Source organism: Ictidomys tridecemlineatus, unplaced genomic scaffold (genome assembly GCF_052094955.1).
Source record: "Ictidomys tridecemlineatus isolate mIctTri1 unplaced genomic scaffold, mIctTri1.hap1 Scaffold_419, whole genome shotgun sequence".
NCBI classification, from domain to species: domain Eukaryota; kingdom Metazoa; phylum Chordata; class Mammalia; order Rodentia; family Sciuridae; genus Ictidomys; species Ictidomys tridecemlineatus.
Genome location: NW_027522715.1, coordinates 27,014 through 48,932, shown reverse-complemented (window position 1 = coordinate 48,932; position 21,919 = coordinate 27,014). Strand labels below are relative to the sequence as shown.

Here is a 21,919-nt window from a genome sequence, read left to right as displayed (position 1 = left end):
TGACTGTCCGAACATTATCTTTTAAAGCATCTTTTCCAGCTCAGTATCCAATTCAGATCTGAGTTGTGTTAGTTGTCTCTTTATCCTCCTTTAATCCAGAACGTTCCGACCTTTCTTTCACGTCATTGCCATTTTCAAAAACACAATATTGTATCACCTTCATGATTCAGGTTTTGCATTTGTGGCAGGAACAGCACAGAAATAATGTGTGTGCCTTCCAATGTGTCACACATTAGGAGACACTAGTATCACTTTGTCCCGTTTTGAGGTTGAACCTTATATTTCATGATGAACTTAAATTGGGGACTCACAATTCTCTCCACTGCAAAGATGCTAGCCCCCGCCTTTTGTAAATTAACATTCTCTAGGAAGATATGACTCTCCTGCTCCCTAACAAATTCTCACACAATGGTTTTAATATCCATTCCTGCCTGAATTAGCTATGAGAATTATAGCTGCATATGGTAGCTCTTTCTAAATTCTCACTTGGCAAAGTGGGAAGACCCAACACCAGGTCATCAGGCCTCAAAGCCTTGCCTGCCCCTGCTGAGCAGATAAACCACCCATTCTTTCTCTACCCTTCAAGCAAGTTAGAATGCAGTTGTCTGATCTTCTCCAAATTCTATGTACACAGTTTACAAAGTTCCACTCTTCCCCTGTTAGGTACAAGGTTGATTTGTCTAGCTCAGGAGGTGGACAGCCCTCCTGCACAGAACTCCCACCCTACACAGCAGTTCTCAGACTTCAGTGTGCCCTAGAATCACCAGGAGGGCTTTTTAAAACAGCTCCCTGTTCTCTCCTTGGGGATTCTGGGACGCCCTCCAAAAATCTTACTGGTTTGACACAAACGCTTAGTTAGTTCTCTTTCAGATGACAGGTCTAACACAGGTTCATGGGGAATACTCATTTAAGTACTTGGAGATGCTGGCTGATGGAGACTCCACCATTCCAGTGTGTGGCTTTAAGCTTTAACACACAGAAAGAGAGGAGCATGCAGAACCGTGCCTGGGATTCCTGCTGCTCACAGCCCCACTGGCCTGCTCAATGGCAGTGGCTGGGAAATATGGTGATCAGATGGACTCTTTGGTGAGTATCATGGTTTCTTTGATCCTACAGCATTCCATTATCCTACCAGAAAATGACACATGGGCCTTCTTTCTGTGATCCTCACTTTTCTATCCATGGGTCTTTGCACCAGCTCCTCTCTCTGCCCAAACACACCCAGGCCAGATATCAAATGGCTGATTCAATGCCCCTCCCTGGAGAGGCTTTCCCTGACTGTCCAATCAGAAGAGGCTGCCCTTCCCTCACACCCCTCTGCTGTAATTCTCTGCATAGCCCTTCTTATTCTGTGGGGTGTTGTCCTCCTCCATTCGGTAGATTGCATACTCCATGACAGCAGGACTCCTCTTGTTCATCACTGTCCCTCTAGTACCTAAACCATCTGGCACATGGTAAGTGCTCAAAACATACTTTCTCAACTAATTAACCCAAAGGTGTAATTACTGTCCCCATTTCACAGATTCAAAAGGGAGGGCCCAAAGAGGACAAGTGGTTTGCCCAAGGTCACACCAATACCGAATGGTGGTATCTGGTTTTAATCTATGTGCCATGTCCCACTAGCGCTGGCAGGGTTTCACAGCCTTCACCTACCAAGGTGGCAGAATAAGTTGCATCTGATCCTTTCCTTCTTCTGTCAACTGCCCCTCGGGTGGGCCTCCACTGTTCTTGGTTCTTAAGTCTCTTAACATGACTCCCCAGATGGCAGTTGGTAATGTTTGTCTGGGAACTGGTTTCACAGACGTGCTCACAAATGTGGGAAAACACATAGATGCAAGCTTTTTTCACTTCAGTGCTGTGATAGCAAAAGATTAGAACTGACTCCATGACCATCTGTACTGCTTTCACTGTGGTAGGTGTGCACAGAGGAACAGGGTGTAGCCCTGAGAGGGGAAAAAGATTTTGACTGGGAAAGTGTCTCACCATAAGATATGGTCTCCTGTAGGAAGAAAGGGAGGCTATAGCAGCACGGGGGGTGTATGCCTTTCACTTACTTTCCCCAAAAGAAATGAACACCCTCAAGTCTGAGAAACCCATCTCCTGGATGATGAGAAGACACTAGTCAGGAAACTAGGGTGGTTTCCATCATTTGAATTTATTTTATTGATACTTGTTAGCGAATAAAATTTTATTGATTTTTTTGATGTGTTACAACTCACTTTTTGGTAGTGGTTGCATAATGTTGATCATTTAATTTATTTACTATACTAAATACTGCAACCTCTGAATTGCCCATTTTTACACTGGTGTTCCTGATGGGTGGGTCCTCTCTCTGAGTACATAAAGTGGTCCGATCAGTCCATGGTTTTTCATATTCCTTTGTTATTCAACCTACTGCTTTAAAATACATTCAAATAAAAAAGGTGTAAGTTACTTGCAGAGAGTCCGGAAACACTAGGGTGAGGGGAAATTGAGAACATAACCAGCGCTCTCACAGTCAGAGGACAAATGGTTTTGAAATCATGGGACCGAAGCTAGCTCCTCAGGGACTTCCTCAAAGAAGCCTTGGTGGATGTAAGGTTAAACTCACTCAACTGAAGCTCACATCTTTAGCTGGGAGGGAGGGCACAGAATGACAATTTCATGTATAGAGGATGTTATCCTTCCACAAATATCCGGAACAGGTGGTCATGGAACACCTTGGTGGGCAGTGTTCCCAGATTAGAATAAATAAGTTATCTGCTTGGATTGCAATGCCACAGACACACAGACTGGAGATGGAAGGGTATTTGCTTAAAATACGGCACACACGGGGAATAAATAAAAGTTCACAACTTAATCGGCTACAGCAACAAGACCAGGCTCTCTTGTGGGCGTGTGGTTCTTTTCATAAGCACCTCTAATCTCTCCCTAAGCACAAAAGGAGGCACAAGGAGACTAAGGGCTTTGGGGGGAAGAAACTATCTCACTGTGACCATCCTGTTTTGAAACAAGAGGGCAAATGTGTGGGCACTGAATGGCGACCCCATGAGTAAGAGTGGGTTGCCCATTTCAGAGCAAGAGCTTGAGCCAGCAGAAGACCCATGCCCCATTCCTGCCCTGACCAGGTGGGTACGGTTTAGCTGGGTTTCTTCTCCTTTACCTTTACGGTTGACAAATTTCTTGAAGGAGTCTTTTTCCTATCCCTTTTCCTGCTATTAGAGTTGTCTTGGGTCTGGCCTTCAATTAACCTGCTTGTGACACTGGGTCCCAGGAATAAGCTGCTCTCTCATTAGCAACTCGGTGTGTTTGAAATTTGCATTTTGGTGTCATGGAACCAAACACACAACACACACTGCCAGTACCATGGCTTCCCTGCGTGTATGTATAAAAAAAAAATGGAAAAAATAAAACAAAACGTCACACAGAACACAGAGGGACTGCTGAACAAAGCTGTGGGAGTGTGAATACATTCTCTTCCGGGTCAGCCGTGTGGCCTGACAGCTGATTACAAAACACAGGATGACTTCAAGTTGTAGGCATGAAAAGAAAAGATCACACCTAGAAAAGGGAAACAACTGTCCACTGAGGCAGAGTAGTGACGGTCTTGAAGAAGCTGGGCCACCCTTAAAAGAAAGAAAAGCTCTCGATTGTGAAAAGCTATGCCAGGTGCCTGTGGCCAGGATGGAGGCCCCTTAGGCTCTTAGGGTGGGCGAGGCATCCAAGGACACCCCGGGGCGCCAGATGCAGTATAACCTGGGCCACTTGACAGCCCCTGGGGTGCGGTGGGGAGCTGTCAGACACAGGATTCACTGGTTCCTATCCATGGGATAAGAACACACTTGGGAGTTTCAGTGCTTCTCAAAAGGAAAGAAGAAAGGACACCACCATTCCCAGAATCCACAGGTGAAGTCCTCACCAGAGGACAGTGCGGGGGCACTTCCTGTGGGACTGGAAGTAAGGGCGGGGCAGACACAAGGTCTCCAAGTCCTATGTACACACTTTACAAAGTTCCACTCTTCCCCCGTTAGGCACAAGGTTGATTTGTCTAGCTCAGGAGGTGGACAGGGACGGGAAGAGGGGGAGAGTGCGCTGCAGGGGGCAGGGGAGGCAGGGAACAGGGTGGAGAATGCCCATCTCCTCCGGGGCACAGGCCCCCCAACCTCACCGCAAGCTAGTTTGTTTGGGGAGCTTAGCACCCATCAAGATGCCCGAGGTGAGAGTCACAGGGGCTTTCATCTGCATGCTGGATCCCACCATGGTGGGGAAGCTGCGATTCCGTCGGATGCCACTGTTGAGCTGCAGTCCACCCATGGCACTGGTGACGGTGGGACATCCGAGAGGAAGGCCCTCGGGTACCAGGCCTCCAGGAACAAGGGCTTGTGCTGGCCCTGGAGGCCCACAGAGGAGAGGTCCCTGATCTTCAGTCAAGGTGGGGACATGGGCTCGCCCTGAGTTCACCACTTTGGCCACCCCAAACCTCCTGACTTTGTCCACGAGGTTGAGGTTGGAGACGGACACGTCCGTCTGGCTCTCGCTGCTCCTGACATTCTTCTTTTCTCTCACCTCCCTCAGGATGGAGCTGGCTGGCTTAGAAGCCAGGAAGTTGTCATAGGGAGGGCTCGTGCACTTGAACTCAAAGGAAGGCGGGGAGGATGTGGGCGTCTGCATAGGCGAGTTCGGAGGGGTAGAGGGGATCACAGCCATCTTGGGAGTGTAGGAGTGCAGGAGGGAGCCCCGGGCAGCCCTGTCCCAGCTCTGTGGGTCATACACAGCTGCAGAAATGCCCCGCTCCTTGAGCAGCCACACCAGCCCCAGGGATGTGCTCATGGTGGTCGTGGACTCCCGGATGTTAGTGAAGGACTCGGCCAGGCTCAGTCTCCGTGGAGTGCACGGCGTGGCCACTGGTGTGGACTTCAAGTGGCTAGTGCTGCCACAAGCTGGAGTCGGGGCCGAGTTAAGGCTGAAAGGAAAAGATGACAGGTTACCCATCAGAAATGCCCGTGAGCACCATGGGAAGGGTCAGTGGTCATTCCATAGGGTTGGACCTGGGACATAATAGGAGGACTCCCTGCAATGGGAGCCCCAGACACCTCTGTCCACATCTGTTTCTTCCCCTCACCCATGGAGGCTTGGGAATCCCTTAAGTAGGGCCCTGGTGTGAGTTGATGGAAGATGCATGTGATTCTCTTTGCTCTCCTCTGCTGGATGGTATAACTGCTCCCTTTGCAGACCAAGAAACAGCTCCAAGTTTAGGTGGCTTCTTAGTCACACCTGGGTATTAAGTGGATAACCCAGATTTAAAGTCTGAGTGACCCCAATGCTCTCAGATGGGGAAAGAAGTTCATTGGCAAAGAGGCCTTCCTCCCCCACCAAATGCACTCAAATTCCACTGTTCCCTCCTAATCCCTACTTCTCCCTCAGGCAAAACACTAACCAGAACTATGGGTGGGCCAAGGCCAGGTGGCGAGCACCTCAGCCTCCTGACCACTAGGGCAGAGCTCTCTCCTCTGCACCTTGTTGCCCCTCACCACCTTCACATGCTGTCCAAACTCATTTTGATGAGCGGAGTTATGGGGTCAGTGGAAGGAAGCCATGCCCTGTGTTATGGGACCTTCATTTACAGAGTTTCCCAGCTTCAGGCTCCTGAGTGACTAAAGGAAAGCTGAAAGATCCTTCCTTCACTCAGTGTCCTGCTGAGGACCCCTAGGGGCCCAGCAGACAATGAAGTCTACAGGAGGGGAACAGGGGGAAAGGCTTCTGGGTCTGCTTATGAAAACAAGGAAGACTGATTTTTAACAGCTGCTCCAGGGATGGGGCAGGGGGACAAATAGGAGGGAGCCCTTTCCTGCTTCTGAATGAGCAGCCAAGGGCAAAGAGTACCTCCTTCCAAAGGTCTCCTGGGACCTGCCCTCCGATTTGGAAGGGGCAGGTCAGGTGAGTGTCCCCAGCCTGGCCAGGGGAGGACCAAAAACCATGGGCAGAGCACATAAAGGGAAGGTAGGGGACCCCTTCTGGAACAGGTCCCTGGAGTGACCAAAGGGGCCCTTCCTGGGAAACAGTTCAACCGGAAATACAGGCTGGAAACACCATGTGGCTCCACACTCAGGTGACCTCCCCACTGGCCAATCAGCAAGGGCAGTGACCACAGAACAGGGCCATCTCCCACAAGCTAAGGAGGGAGTAAGCTGGCCGATCAGGAGTACTCTGAGAAATGTGAGATTAGAAACCACAGCATATTCCTGTGGTTGAAAATGTGGATTTTGTAAAGGCACAGGGAGAATTTTACAAATGTTGATGTATCATTAAGACAGGGTAAAAAAAAAAAATTCTAGACTTAAAACCTTGTGTGACCATCCTCAGAAAAATTTCATTGTGTTTCTGGCTACCTTTCTTTCTAACTCTGGTAAGAAAGCCCTTCCATACTCCTGACTTCCTATGTTTTTCCTGGTCCGGGACACAGCTGGGTGGTCTTCCAGATGAAGATCCACTTGGGTGCAGTCTGCATTCTGAGGCTGTAGGTAGAAAGGGCATCTAGTTGCCCTGCACCAGCCTTCACTGGGGAGCTGAGTTCTGTGGCTTTAAAGACAGCCTCTTCCAAACACAGAGCCACAGGATGGGAAAACCAAGTTCTTCTGGGCCACAGGGGAGATGGGGAAGACAGAACTAAAATTTAGAGATCCACAGGATGAGACCTTCGGGTTAGGCCTGTATTAGCGCTGGCACTCGACTTGCTGGGGCAGTTTAGAGAGTTAGGGGTGTGGACGGTCAAGGCTCTGTTAGCCAGGCACAACCACAGAGACACATCCAAGCCTCAGTCCCCGGGTTAGTGGCGGCCACGCGTGCACACACAGCTCTTTCCATGTGACCTGCCAGGGCAGGCACTACTGGCCGTGTGCTCACCCCCTGCCTCGCCCGTGGGCTCAGACTCTCTGCCCTACATCTCCTCTCAGCTCAGCGGGGCACAGTGCTGCTTCGTGGTCCTCCTCACATGACCTGCGGAGAATTATTCATAGTTTAAGGTGCTCCTGGGGATGGTTGCTCCCTCTAAGCTGGCCCGTCTCACCTCCCTTCCTTTCAGCCTTACCTTCCCTAAACCTCAGAATCTTGCTTAACTGCACCACAGAGGGAATGGCTGAGGGGGGCATTCTGTTAGGTTGGGGAGACAACTTTCCCTTTCACTGGAAGGTGTGGAGGGAAGTTGTGCAGCTGATCAAGCCAAACAGACCAACCCACTACATACAAGGCCTCTTGCCAGATGCTGCACTAGAAGGAATTGACCATGCTGGGCTCTGGCTTGGTCTTGGAGTTTTATCATTTGGGTCATTATAGTCTGACTGTGGTGCATGGTTCCTGGGGCCTGTTCCAGAGGTACAAGGGCTTCCACAGAGCTCCGTAACTCCACCATGAAAGAACGCCATGCTCTACTGGCAAGCTCTGGGGCAAACATCCAGCAGATTTGGCTGCAGGTCTGTTGGATTTCAATTGTTCGCCTGTTCGGGAAGGGCCTGAGAGTAATTCCAGGGCCAAGAAAAGGACAATGAAAGGTGGGTTGAGGTTTCTCCATCTGCACTGCATCTGAATTAACAGGAGCTTCAATTCAAAAGCAAAGATCTGACTCAGCACAGGTGACTATAAATGCTCCTAAAATGCTCAAGCTGGCTAGAGTTGGCTTTTGAATGAGCTCCTTGACCTCACTTTGCTCCATAGGAAGCCTTGCAGGAAAGGGAGTGCCCGGGTTCACCCCGCCTCTGCCCACCAGGGGCCAGGGACCCTTACCTTGGTGTGACCCGCGTGAGCTCGTCTGAAGGATGCAGGATGCGACAGGTGGTGAAGGTGAAGGTGGAGTTGGTCTGTGACATGCACTTCCCAGGGTGGTGCGCTAAATTGGGGAACAAAACATATTCCTTGCATCCAAGTACACCACGGTAAAAACAAAACTCCAGCACAGCCCTGAGCAGATGCAAGAAGTGATGAGCTACCTTGTGAACTGGATCTGGGTGAGGAAGGTGGTCCCTCAAAAAAGGACCACATTTTTGAGCACTGGTCTGCAGAACATCGGATCCCAGCTTCCGGCCCAATCCAGACAGGGTTCCTCATCATATTCCTGGGCCAGTAGTGGATCCAGTTCCAGGGGGAGGTACTAATGGGTCTTGGGGGTAAATTTGGTTTTCCTCCACAGAGGTCAGGATCTGCTTTCTTCTTTTGTTGCTTTACATGTGCAAACAGGTGCCAAAACTCGGCCCAGGGGAGGGGATGGAGCGGGCGGGGAGAGGCACTTGGCACCTGGCAGTTAGGCAAGGTTTGTGCTGCTCCCTTTTCTGCTCACACAAAAAGGGGCGCGGGAAGCTGGCTCCACTACTGTCCACCTGTGATTGACATGGTGGGAGGTGGCGATCTCAGCAGCCTCAACAGCAACCTGGCAAGAGTTCAGAGATCAGGGCCCTCTGGGGTGCCCCATCTCCAGGACAGTGTCTGTCACACAGTGGTGCAAGTGGCATCACTGCTCCCTCCTTGACACCTCCCTCTGGCTCCTTTCTTGCCATTTCTAGGATGTCTGATTTCAAGTGAAGTCGAGAGAGCAACAAGGGATCCTCAATTTATTTCCTTTTAATGTTCTAACAGGTGGTTGTTGAGGCAGCTAAAGATTGTGGTCTGGAGCAAAGTAAAATCACAGGTATTAAGACCATGCATCAGAAAGCTGGCGAAGGAACAAGTAGTCACGAGACATCATGATTGTAGAGGTCATCCTCATTTAATACTCAAGCATTAGGGGAAAAAAAAAAAAGAGGCTGCACCAAAAAGCATGCACAATGATGTCCTTGGATGATCCCCCCGACCCTCCGCACCCACCTGTTCTCCTGCAGCAGCTCAGCCCACCAGAGACCTCCTGGGAGAAAACGGATTAGGATCTCAGAGGCCATGAGGAATCAAAGGCCAGGAAGATTCCAAAGTCTGTGAACTAGAAACTTTTAGCTCCTTATGGGATGTTTTCTCTCGGGTTTGACCAAAAAAAGAAAGAAAAGAAAAAGGCAAACAAAACATAACTGATTGGTGCCCCAAACACTACAGATCCACACACAGCTGACTGTGTCGTAAAAGAAAACCAGGAACCAGATGAAACAAACAACAAATGATAACCAAAAAAAAAAACAAAAAAGAAAATGGGAGGCACATACATTGAAGGAAGTGAGGACAAAGCCAAAGCACAAAAATGGTGAGCGGGGCCACAGGAGCAAGGCAAGAATGCTATGCCCCAACTGTGGTCTGGTGGGGCTCTGTGTGTCAAGGGAGGCTCCCGTGGCCCCTGGCACGGCAAACAGCCTCACAGACACTGGGAGCTCCAGGCAAATGGGAGGGAGAATAAGAAAAAAAACATTTAAAATAACCTTTATGAATCTGAGTTCCTCAAGCAATAAATGAAATGGTTCAGGAACTCAGATAACTGTGAAATTGCTGCAAGCCAACCAAAATGGATGAAGCTATGAAGAGAAGGCAGCTGAACAATCACGATTCTCTTGCTGCAATAAGGTCTAGAAACAGAAGCAAGAGAAGGCCTGGAAAAGCCATCCCAAATTTAGGGATGATGGGTTATTCAGGAAGGAGAGGGGGGAAAAGCAGTCAACAGGTAGAATCAAGACAAAACAGTTGAAAGAGAGAGAACAAAAAAAAAAATCAAATAAGGCAAGGCTGAATTTAACATTAGAAATATACCCCCATCGAAACACATGGCCAGAAGATCAAATGAAAAGGTCATAAATGCACACTTTCTCCTCCACCCCATTAAGTATTAGGTCTTTGATCACAACAGGTAGGGTAAGAAGGATGTTTTAGAGACACAGTTGCATCAACAGAAGCAAAACCCATCTTAAACAAATGGGTTTTGGGGATAAGAAAGGCTGCTAAAAATTCAGAAGTCACCACTCCCCAGAGCAATGGATAGCTTTAGAAGACCAAGGAAGATCAGCGAGGGTCAAAAGTGCCAAAGCGGGAGATTCGGCTCCTCCAAAATACCACTGGGATGCCTAGATGCGGGAGCTCTCCTGTGTCACCATGGATGGCCTGGCCGCTGCTGCACCTCCCTTCCTTGGGATAACACAACAAAGAGACAGTGAGTCACCTGGGGATGGGCTTGCCAGAGCTCCTTGTGCTTGCCACAGAGAAGCAAAGGGATGCTTGCGACAGCCCTGGGTGCAGGAAAAGAGAAGATTCCCAAACCAAGAGACAGGTAAAGCCTTCTTCTTGGCAGGCAGCAGGGGCTCAGGGTGAGGGTTCACTCTGGAAGTCACCAAGACTATTTCACACACCAAAGCCCCTGCCCCTCTAAAGTTCTTTTCAGAAAATGGTAATGTGGGTTCATCTCATGCTGCTCACTTTGGGGACAGGAAGGACAGGACTTCTTAGAATTAATGCTTTCTCTACTTAAATTCTTCCTTAATGTGCAGGGATTAAAATGTATTAATTTACATTTACCAATAAAGAGCCCCAGACTTTTCTTATATTCAATTGCTATTCCTCTCCCTGAATTCTGATGCTGATACAGAATTTGGTAAGTTTTAAACTCAATTAATCCTTGATTATTCAAACTCTTCTATGCTGGCAAACTGTAGGTAGTTAGCTTGCAGGGTTTTTCTTCTGAAAACACATCACACCTCTTTGGCGAACAGCAGGTTCACACACTGAGGGCTTTCTACGGCTGAGAGTCACCCTTCTCTCCTGTTCTCTGATGCAACCCTGGTGCATTTTCTGCCTGGAGTGGTCCACTTGGTAAGTGGCGCTGACTGCCCATGCTCCATGATGCCTGGTCCTGACTGGAGAACTGAGTAACTGGGATTCTTTGGCTGCCACCAGTGGTAGTAACACAGAAGTAGAGTTGCCATATAAATCTGCATGACTGCTGCCTTGTGGAGCAATCAGGCCTCCTGAAGACTCAGGCTAGAAAGCCCACTGCCTCTCTACAGCCCCAAACAGAGGAGAGGAACACACACAAGGCTGGGGATGCTCTGGTGGGCCCAGAATCTCCACAACAGCTAAAGGACGACTCCATCTGCTTGCCCACAATACACATTAACTCATACCTTTAAATCAGTCCCAGTGGCGCTCCCCTCCCATCCTCTGGGAAGGGCAAATTTGAAACGTGCTAGGTTCAACAAAAGTTTTTTGCTCTCTAAAAGCCATCACAGAATCTAGTCCTTCAGAGAGCCCTTCATGAGACACAGAGCTATGGAAGAGAGCAACATTCACTGAGTGTGTCTCTAGGGAGATGCAACACACACCCAGCTGCTTCAAGAGAGGTCTTTGAGATGGAGAAATACTGGACATGCCATGCACCCAAACCATTTTTTTAAAGGCACATAAATAATTTCTAAAAATACCTGTGGTGCACATTTCTTTTCAAATGCATCTCAAAATCTTGGAAACAGGGACCCTGTCTTTGTGGTGCATGGAGGCCTTCTATTTTCTCTTCCCCACTCTTCATGGAAAGGACCAACTTGTGTGAAATGAAGGAAATGATCTTGAGCTTTTTTTCCTTTTCTTAACCTGACCATGTAGTGTTGAAGCTGCTGTCAGGACTTGGGTCTTTGTAATTTCTATAAATTCATAACCAACATACGCATACACTCCTCCCTGCACCAGCTATTCCAGTAGCTGCCACATTAAGGGTGGCACCCAGGGGCCAGGCTTTTCTATGCAAGCAAAAACAAAGCTACTGTCAGTAAAAGCCACTGTCAACCCAACTTAAAGGCATGGCTTGAACTAAGCCCTAAGAATATCAGTACATCTTTTAAAAATGCTTGGCTTGTAATGACTTTGAATTTTGCTTAAGGGGAAGAGGAGGGGAGAAGGAGGATATCTCCCTGCCTGTCAGCTATATGAGAAATAGCTCCCTTTCCATTAACCTCTCCCCCCCCCACAAAAAAGGCAAAGCAATGCCTTAGAATTTCTGCCTAAAAGACTAAAATACCAGGGCATAGAAAAATCCTTTAAAGATTTTCCTGTCACTTCATTATATAACTCTGCCTATGAATTTTTCTGAGGGAAATAAAGTTCCATGATGAATTCATACACAAAAAGCTCCATAAACTCTCACGTGCCCAACAATCCATCATTAATACCAATATGGTAAGAGCGATCAATGTGGTTTCAACTGCATTTCCCTTGGAGTGGGGGATATTATGAAGAGTAGGTTCAGATAAAGTGGCTCATCACTTTAAAAAAAATGAGATAAAAAGTGACTTTAAACGAAAAAGTACTATACAACTATATAATGATACTTTTTAAGCCCTTGCATTCCAGGCCTCACATGGGCCAGGTAACTCTTCTCTGCTTCTCAAACATTTCTTGGACACAGCCCTGATCTGGTCCTATAACTCAGAGGAAACTCCAGGGCCCCTGCTGGTCAGGCACATGGAGAATTTAAACCTCATCAGCATAGAATCTTTTTCCAGTTTCTGTACAACTTATTCTTGGTTCCTGCAAAATTAAAAGTCTAGTCATCCTACTACACCAAGCTATCTACTGTCTTTCATCTACAAAGTATGTGATTTAAGAGGTGAACAATTTCACAGCACTGTGCAGAGGGCCAGAAAATCTCTCAAGTGCCCCTGGGGTATCATCTAGAGAAGAGATTTTTTTAGAATGCTGTTAAAAGGGCAAGTACAAAAATCTCCATGGATCCTTTGGATGTCAACAAGCTCACCTGCATGGCCTCTGTCTTTTTGTCCTTCTCTCTGTGGCTGACACCAATAAGCAGGGGAGCTTGCCTGGCTGAGCTGTCTGGAGACCTTTCCTGCTAGCATCTTCAAAGCCAGTCCAAGAGGGCACTCCCCCCTCGCACTGAACCCTGACAGGCAAGTGCTTCCACAAAGGCCCCTCCATGTAAGAAGAGTCAAGAGCTGATGCTCCCCAGTCAGCACCCATGTGGGAGCCTCTGGACTCTGGAGGGACCTCCTGTGGTTCTCCCAGGTAAGGACACCATAAAGAAAAAGCTTTCAGCAAGTGCTCTCTGCTCTGGAAGTTCTAAGCAGGGCTGGCTCTATGCTGTTGGTTTTCGATTCTCATTCTTCATTATTCGACTTCCAAGCTGCAGTCGGTTTGATCCGCTCTGGCTTCACATACATGCTGATGCAAGAGCACAGGGGCTTCCTCCGCAGGTCCTGATGTGGGTGGGTGTGGGCAGACTGCAGTAGAGCCAGGCTGCATCAAAAAGCGCTTCCTCCCACAAGACACTGAAAAGGAACTTCCCTACACCACAGACATCTGAAGGCCTGTCAACCAGTGTACCAGCCTCTTCTGTCTGGTTCTGCTGGGTCCCTGGGCCACCTTTCCTTCACGAGATTATCTAGGCCCACTTCTGTGGACATGAGTGTGACTGACTGAAACCAAGACAGGATACAAGCTGATGAAGGTGTACTGCAACTGGCCCCTGCCCTGTGATAAAGCTATAGAAACACATAGCTGCCAAAACTTTCTGTCTGGCTCTTTTCCACCAGGACCTATTCCGTTCCCTTTCCCCACACTCTGTACCTGCTCCTGAATGGAATTTGGACCTATGCATAAAACAAAGATGTGACCAAAGCTGATTCTTGGCTCTCACCTCTGGTGGCCAGGTGTTGGAGACTTAGGGAAATTTTCAAGGCCTGTTTTGACTAAGTGTGACCGCCTTCCAATACCAACTTCAGGATCTCAGCCCCAGTTATGACATATCTCTACTGCAGGGTCACTCACTACCAGATCAGATGCCACTGTCTGCATGATTCCAGATATTTCCCCAGGTAAAATGGGCTCCATGTGTATAAATGCTCAATAGACTGACCTGCAACATCTTCTGTGGGCACAGCTTTAATCTCACACTTTCTTCACCTTTAAGGATCAAGGCATCCAAGATAATTCACCTGAATGGTCCAGCCAGCCAGCCAACTACTGACTTAACTGTGTGAACTTAACTCTTAATCGTCTGCCACATAGAGGCTCTTCCCTACACATAAAAATCTAAAATACAGAACACTGTCAGGACAAGATATGGACTGTTTCTAATCAAGTGCATTTCCTACGTGAATCAGAACAAAAAAACATGTCACTGAAATAAAGTAAAACTATAATCTAAATATTGTTTAAAACAATCCATTTTAATCATCTAAATTATTTACAATACAATAACATGGATCCTTTTAAAGACATTGGATTTTAAAAAATCACCAAGTAATACTTCAAAGAACACATTAAAATATATTAATAAAATTTTTTCAGTGCTCAAATCTCCCCCCACCCCTGACATGGGACAGCAGGCTCTAGACAAAAGTGCCTAAAATACAAGTCTTCCCAGTTTGCCCATCACACCAGTTGTTAAGAAAAAAGGTTAATCAGTTTGTTTTCAAAATTTCTCCCTATAAAATTTTCCTGGACAGAATGGCAAATCCCAGGACTGTGGCTAAGTGTGGATGATGGACCAAAGCAGAGACCAGACCACCTGGATACAAATCCCCAAACAGAGGATGCCCCAAGTCTTCCCACCGAGGCTCATCTGTCTGCCTGTGACTCACTGGTTGTATACAGAGAGCCACCTGGAGCCTCGAGGATGGTTTATGTACAGAGTAAAATGCTTTCCACATTCCAAACATCAAAATGGTTGTGTCATTCCCAACAGAGAAAAAAGAGCCAAGTCAGAGTACATCCTTCCCCCTCTGATGAGCTTTTAGAGATGAGTCTTATCAGGAAAACAAGCTCAAAAGAACTCTAGGTCATTCAAACAATGAGAACATCCTAAATTACTTTTAAGAACCTAGATAATTCCTTTTTGAATTCACATATCTTGAGATTGACACTTCTACAGTTTCAACTGTAACTGTGCATGCCTCACCTCAAATAACGTTGCTGGGGTGGATTTGCTGCAGGTTTCAGTAAGGAGGGCCTAGGAAGAACGGTCACTGCTTATGGTAACTTTTTAGTCCTCATGACTAGTTTCTTGGCTCCTTTCAACCAGGAGCTGCTCCCTTCCTTTTTACGTAAACCAGTGATTATGGTTGGGACTTTAGTCCCATCACCAGTTCCCTCTCTCCCTTGGTCCTCCAAGAGAAGTTGTTTGTCAACATGATAGCTTCTGTTCAACTTCTCAAAGATGCACCCAGTGGTAGTCCTTGAACTTCCTGGAATCACCTTCTACCTGTAAAGCTGTGGGGAAGGCACTGCCTACCCTTTCAGTACAAGTCACTCAGATACTGTTCTTCAAGGACACCTGCCTGCCAGATGGCCACTAGGACAGGGGTAGGATGGCTAACACAGCCAGTTGCCCTTTGTTGACTGTGTAGATAATACATAGATAAGCATCTTCATTTTTGCACAAACTTAATCCGGTAACATAATTGCTTAAAAAAATCAAACCATAAATAAATCTAAATGCTAAACAATTGTCAACTTTACCTATGACTCCTTGGAAGTTAACAAAGGAAAAAGAAAAGTCAGGCCAAATCAAGTCTCTTGACCACAGCTGTCAGAAATTAGCCAAGGGATGGGAGACACCACCAAGAACCTTGGCTCCTTCCTGCCTTGTGTTTTTGTGGGGAGTGTTGAAGTCTCTGCAGATGAAAATTGTGAATCACGAAGATGAATGTCCTTCCTTCAAAGGTGGTGACTCAGAAATGTTACAAGGATGACAGCACTGGGTCAATTCATCTTTTTCAGGGTCTGTCCCCTTATCACACAGAGCTTTGCACCATGTGTATCTGGGAGATCCAGGAAGAGTAAAGGGTAACTATCTGGGGCATATGGTGACCACAGACCCTTGCTCCCAGGGCTCTGAGTAGAAAGCTTGCCATTCTAGGGGCAACTGAGATGGGTCATTCTACAAACTCAGGCTCACCTTCAGAGACTAGGGTAGGGGAGTGGGAAGGCAAGACCAGCTCAATGTCTTTTCTAGATTCATCTAGACTCCTCTGGAGGAATTTATTGACATTCTGTTAGGGTTTATTTGGTTAATCCCTTTAAAAAAATCCACTTTGAACATGTGTAAGCTAGAAAGAAAGTGACATGTATGCCTTCATGAAGTAATTCAAGTCAAAAGGCTGGTCTATCAAGTGTTGTCTGGAATCCTGAAAGTTTTCTGGGCTTCTCTCTCTCTCAGTGCAACCCAGAGGTAACAGATTCTGTCACTTGCTTTCACAATGACCCAGAACTCACAATTCCCCTAGCACTGCCCAGGTCATAAACTCAAAAGGGGAGTTAATGAAACCTCCATGAAGAAGGTGACACCAGAGGTCAGGTGCTGGATAAGCCTGACATCAGGCTTCCTCATTCTAGTGCTAAGTGATAAATCAAGTCAAAGAGCAAAGATTTGGAATCATTTGCACTTGGACACCTAGTGACATTCAAAGTCAACTGTGCATACTTCAACTCATGGATTTCTCCTGAAACTTTATCCACCTAATACCTTCCCCAACTCAACTGATGGCAACTCCATCCTTCCAGCTGCTTAGGTCAAAAGCCCTGGGACGATCTTTGACTCCTCTCACCTTCCATCTAATCCTCAGCAAACCTCTTTGTCAGATTGGCTTCAAAATGCATTTAGAATTAACCCTCTCTTCACCTCTTTCTCCACCACCACCTGGAACAGAGCCACCAACTATCCGTCTCCTGGATTATTGTGCTAGCCCCCCAGTTGATATGACTGCCTCTACTCTAGAGTTTATATGCATAATCATAGCAATGTGCTAGGGTCCTTGTTTCTAAACAGGCCTCGGGGCCATGGTTTATAATCACTATTTCCTTCCTTCACTATATTTGGGTACCTGGAAAGCCCATCTAATAGGCCTGGCAACATATGGTTTGGATCTTGCTAAAATGAAAATTTTCATTACTCACAAAGAATTCCGACCAACGGAAGACAAATTTGAACTAGGTGCTGGATTAATGAGTAACAATTATCAACCAGTAGGAAGGACTGGCTTTCTTTTCAACAGAGAGAATATGGGGAATTGCATAAGAAGGGGATGGAAGATTGAAAAAGCAAAAGGGAAAGTTGGGAAAACATAGTGCTGATGACCACAGGAATCAGAGCCCCCACTTTTGTAAGACTTGGGGAGCAAAGGAAACAGGTTAGAATAAAATAAACTGAGAAGGTCGTAGGAGGGGGTCCTGAGCAGGTGAACCCAGAGCTCTGAGGGGAGGGTGCATCTCCACTTCCCTCCCTGAGCAGGAGGAAGGAGTGTTGTGGTGAGGCAGGTCTAGGATGAGGGAGAGCCATGCTGTTGCCAGGGTGGAGAAGCCCTGCTGAGGGAGACAGCTCACAGGCAGGAAGAAACAGGTCTCTTGCTTCTCCTTCTGGCCTCAGGGGTCTCCCTATCTGCAGCACCTGACACAGAAGCCTCAGCAGGGCATATAATAGTGAATTCAGAGCTAAGAGACAGTAACATAATAATTAGATTGATTTTTTTTTGTCTAAACAATGCCACATATTTCCTTTGCTCCCCCAGTCCTACAGAATTGATGGCTCTGATTCCCGTGGTTATCAGTACTATTGCTTTATCAATTTTCCCTTTTGCTTTTTCAATCTTCCATCCCCTACTTAAACAATTCCACAGTTAACACTACAATGCAACCACACATTGTAGTTCATCAAGTCAGTGTCAAGAAGGACAAGATATGGCCTGGACATCTCCTATAGATCCTACACTTCTGTTTGAAGAAAACCATGCATTTATGTTTCTTTGCATGAGGGGTGGCTGTATCATCAAGCGGAAATGTTCACTGATGATGTTTGTTTTGAGGTTTAGTAAGAGAGGAAGGGCCCATCCCAAGGCATCAACTTCTCCCCACTGCTCTGTGCCATCAGGGGGATTTTTCTAGAAGCAAAAATAACAAATTATGTTCAAAAGCTTCATCACTTAACCAGAAATTCATTATATTTAACAAAAAGATGCTTTATACCATAGAAGTCCCCACACCAGCACTACCTGAAGAATGGTCTGAGGGCTCACATCAGTCTGCAAACTGTCCACAATGAGATAAGAATGGAAATTGAGAGTAAATGGTTAGATGCATTTTGGACAATTAACATTGTCATGAAGTCCAAGCACATGACCAAGCATGTGAGTCCGCTCAAGTGTCATGAAACACTTGGGTTGAGTTGCAGGTGGCATGAGCCACTAACTAATGATCACATTACAACAAGTGATGCTTTAAGGTTTGTTTGGCAGTCTTTAGCCAAAAATGCGTAAAAATCTGAAAACTGAAAGTGTATATTTATTTTTCTAATTTGTTTCATTTACCATGAATTTAATTGTTATCAATACTTTCAAAATTTAAAGATTAACATTATTATCTAACTTGGAGGCATAAAAATTTGCATTGTGTATCCTTGAGCCTGAATTATAGACTTGAAAACAAACCCCACTGGAAATATTTTGTCAAGAAATTAGATATATCAGCTTCAATCTGGAGTGTTAGTATAAGAGAGCTGAGAAGCTTATACATTATCCCTTGTAAATGGTACAGTTATCAACCTGAGCTAGCTAAAATAAAAGTTAAAAGAATCATACTCATTTATTATATTATAAACCTTAATACTGATAAAACAGTATTCATTCAAAAGCGGGTCTAAGTATTTAGTACAGAAAATCACCACTCACCTATCTTTTTACTATTTGGTTAGTTATAGCTGCAGAACTATAAAAGTTGAATTTAACAATGAGTCTCCATACTAAATGCCCTAGGCACATTTTCAATGATTAATGGGTACTGTCTTCATAAGGCTTTTAGTTTTCCCTATGTTTGTTCCTATATTTTAAAATGCAATTTAATGTCTGTTGAATCCAATTAAAATTTGACATTATATTTTAGTTTGCTTTGCAATTTATTTTTTCTCATAATTTGGTGTTATGGTATTTTATAAAAATATTGACTCATGATGAATTGATAAAAATGCAAAATATGACCAACCAGTTATCAATGAGAGTTGAGAAGTGGCACTCTATATGTCTGTAAACCCCAGAGGCTTCGCTGGCTGTTGATATCTGGCTGAGCCCTCCCTCTTCATCCCTGGGACAATTATGGTGGGTAGGGATTCCATCCTTGACAGCACAGCCACTGACAGGGACCAGGGGCTGGACCACAGCTGATGGGCTATGGGGCCTACTTACCTGGTTCCTAAGCCCTACAACTTTACCTGCTTTGGCTATTCGGTTCCAGTTTCTGCAGAACACCAGAACAGCTGAGATAACAATACAGTTGCTTTTTCAGGGGTCTGAGGGTGGCAGGAGACACCACTGTTTTGGGTCAGGCACCCAGGAGAGGCAGGGGTTGGATATTGCTATAGCTATTCAAGGCCTTAGTGTCACAGGTAATAGAGGCCCCAAGGAGGACTGTGGGCTTATATATATTGGGGTGTGGAAGAACAACACATCTCTTTTCTGTTCTTTCTCTTCTAAGAAGAGGTCCCTAAACCTTTGTCTTTAGTTCAGAAATCTCCTCTTCCAATGGCTTCCCTGGAAACTCATGGAAACCTTGATGGATTCTGCCTTGCCTTTCATGTTCCAGGTTACTCTCTTGCTTCCTTTTCCTGGATTTGTCTCATCTGCTATGCGTTGCTGAGCTGCTGGTCCCCAAGTTGCTGATCTAACCTACAGGTCCAGATTTCCCTCACTGGTTTAAGTTCTTTGGGGCTTCAGAGCAAGATTAGCCTAGCATGGTGTATGCTAGATACTATTCAACAAACAATTTAGTCCTGGATTTAATCACTGTGCTGGGCTTTATGGGGCTTGGAAAATACAGGCTAAATGTTAAGGCGAGGGCTGGGGCTGTAGCTCCATGGTAGAGTGCCTGCCTAGCATGCATGAGGCACTGGGTTCCATCCTCAGCATCACATAAAATAAATAAAATAAAGGCATTCTATCCATCTACAATTACAAAAAAAATTTAAATGTTAAGGAGGAAAAGGGTCATAATGCCTGTAACTTATTTGCAAATGTTTGGGGGGAGTGTAAAAGGAAGATGCATTAATTAGGTGGGCTAATTTTAAAAGGTGGGAAATCCCCTAATAACACAGAGCATTTTGTAAACTATTTTTTAAGATGCTTTCCTTTGATCCTGGGTATGACAGGAGGGTGTGCAAGTGGTTTCCTCTCAATCTGTGATGTTTCTTCACTTACATCTACACCCGTGTGTAGTGATCTTCTTGGCCAGACATGCACTTCAACTGGAGGACATCAACCAGGCCGCCCAACTTACTACCCCCAAAGTAGAGGGACTCATTCAAATGTCCCCATGACCAGTTCAACTGCCCATGCAGAGGGAGGCTCTCTCTGGATCCCTAGAGTAGCATGGAACTGAGATATGACTGAATGGGAAGAGTGGGAAGAACCCTGAATCAGGTGGGAAGACCTGCAACCTAGGGAGTCCCTGCGGGTCTGGCATTGCCCACCTATCCCCAGGCAACTGCAGCCTCCAGAACCCACTGACGCTCTAGAAAGGATCCGGAATGTGAGGTTCCTAGTCTCCGCCATTGGCATTTATTCCCACCGTGCACCCATGACAAACTGTTTCCTCGAAGGTGGTGGTGTAGAGGGGTTGGGAGGTTCAGCTCCTGCCCTGGATCTCTTCTTCTTAGGAAAGCAAACCCCACATACCTGATCTTGTGCTTCCATCATTAGAGCCAATTCCTTCAAGTTTTCTGCTGTCTCCAAGTGCCCTCTACTGGCTACAGGAAATATATTCTCCCATGATTTTAAAATTACAATCCTCCACCCCCCTACACACACCACCTCAATTCAATCCCTAATATGAGCCTTGCAATCAGTTCAGATAATTCAGATAGACTTTTCCTCTCCACCAACTTTTCCCTGGGGGGTATCATATCTGGGTGGAGGCACTTGCTAGAGCTGTGGGGGAGGCTATGTTATTTCCTTTGTACTGTTTGCAAGGCCCCCTGGGACATACCTGCCTGCCTACCTGCTCCTAGGCAATGTATGGAAGTGACTCCCACACGGATCTGGGGCCAGGTACTTTGAGATCTTCTGGTACTTCCCTGTTGAGGCCCACCTGCTGCCATTTCTAACTTTCTCATTGTCCAATGTGGTCGCTGCCCAGTGATGGGTGAGAGTCACCCATGGAGGAAGGGTTCTAGAACATCCTCACTTTCCCAGGCTCCCTGCAAAACTAGCTCATCTGTCCTTGGATCCTCAGACTCATCTGGGGCTTCTCCTATAACCTTGGACTCCGCTCATGGACAGGGATAGGTGAAGGGCTCTTACATCTGATGTAAGTGGAATCCTTCTCCAAACTCCAACTTCCCTTGTCTACTTGAAGTACATTTATCCAGTTCTTATCCTAGGTGATTGGCAAGTGGGATTAGCAGGGTCAAATAAGTAAAAAAAAGAACTGGCTCAGCAAGTTTCCCTTCCAGATTGTTTGGTCTTACTCCAAACATACACTTAGGTTTTTCTTTCATCATAACCCGAAACCAAGAATTTGACATTTTATTTTTGGGTCCTGGCAACAATCTCTTTGACAATTTCCCCCTGGAGCCACAGCGTCCCCTGATTGAACTCTCTGGGCAGGGAGGTTGCTTGGGACCCACACAAAGAAATTCAGCAGAGAACAGGAAAGAAACAGAACCACCTCAGACATCCTCCTGCCACACCCACACGACAGAAGAATGCACTTTGTAGACTGTGAAACCTCTATTAGGGTGCTTCCAACTTTTGAAGAATAACATTTATTTTTTTTGCACCTTCTTTGGAAATTTTTTTTTCTTTTTTCCAAAAACACTTGAAAGTGACTTGTGGACATGAAGTTCCTTTATCTTAATTCATTAGCACACATCTCCTAGGAAAGAGGCCAGGCTCTCATATATCCTCAGTATAAATTATTAAAATTTCATATTGATGTAATATTTTAAAATATATGCTCTATATTCAAATTTCTCTGACTGTCCCAACATTATCTTTTA

The 21,919-nt window shown here is 46.1% G+C and overlaps 1 protein-coding gene across 2 annotated transcripts in view; it reads right to left on the bottom strand.

The window, feature by feature from the left end:
- LOC144373505 (trafficking kinesin-binding protein 1-like) overlaps positions 1-21,919 on the bottom strand; it is a 64,836-nt gene that overhangs the window by 16,773 nt on the left and 26,144 nt on the right. The window contains exons 8-9 of one of the 2 annotated variants that reach the window (XM_078036554.1): positions 7,759-7,861; positions 2,137-4,942 (exon numbers count right to left, since the gene is read on the bottom strand). The exons of the other annotated variant lie outside the window; for it this stretch is intronic. Coding sequence (XP_077892680.1) covers positions 4,896-4,942; positions 7,759-7,861 — 150 coding nt within the window. The 3' untranslated portion in view covers positions 2,137-4,895. Of the gene's footprint in view, positions 1-2,136; positions 4,943-7,758; positions 7,862-21,919 lie in introns of those variants that run through there. 2 annotated transcript variants of the gene reach the window in all.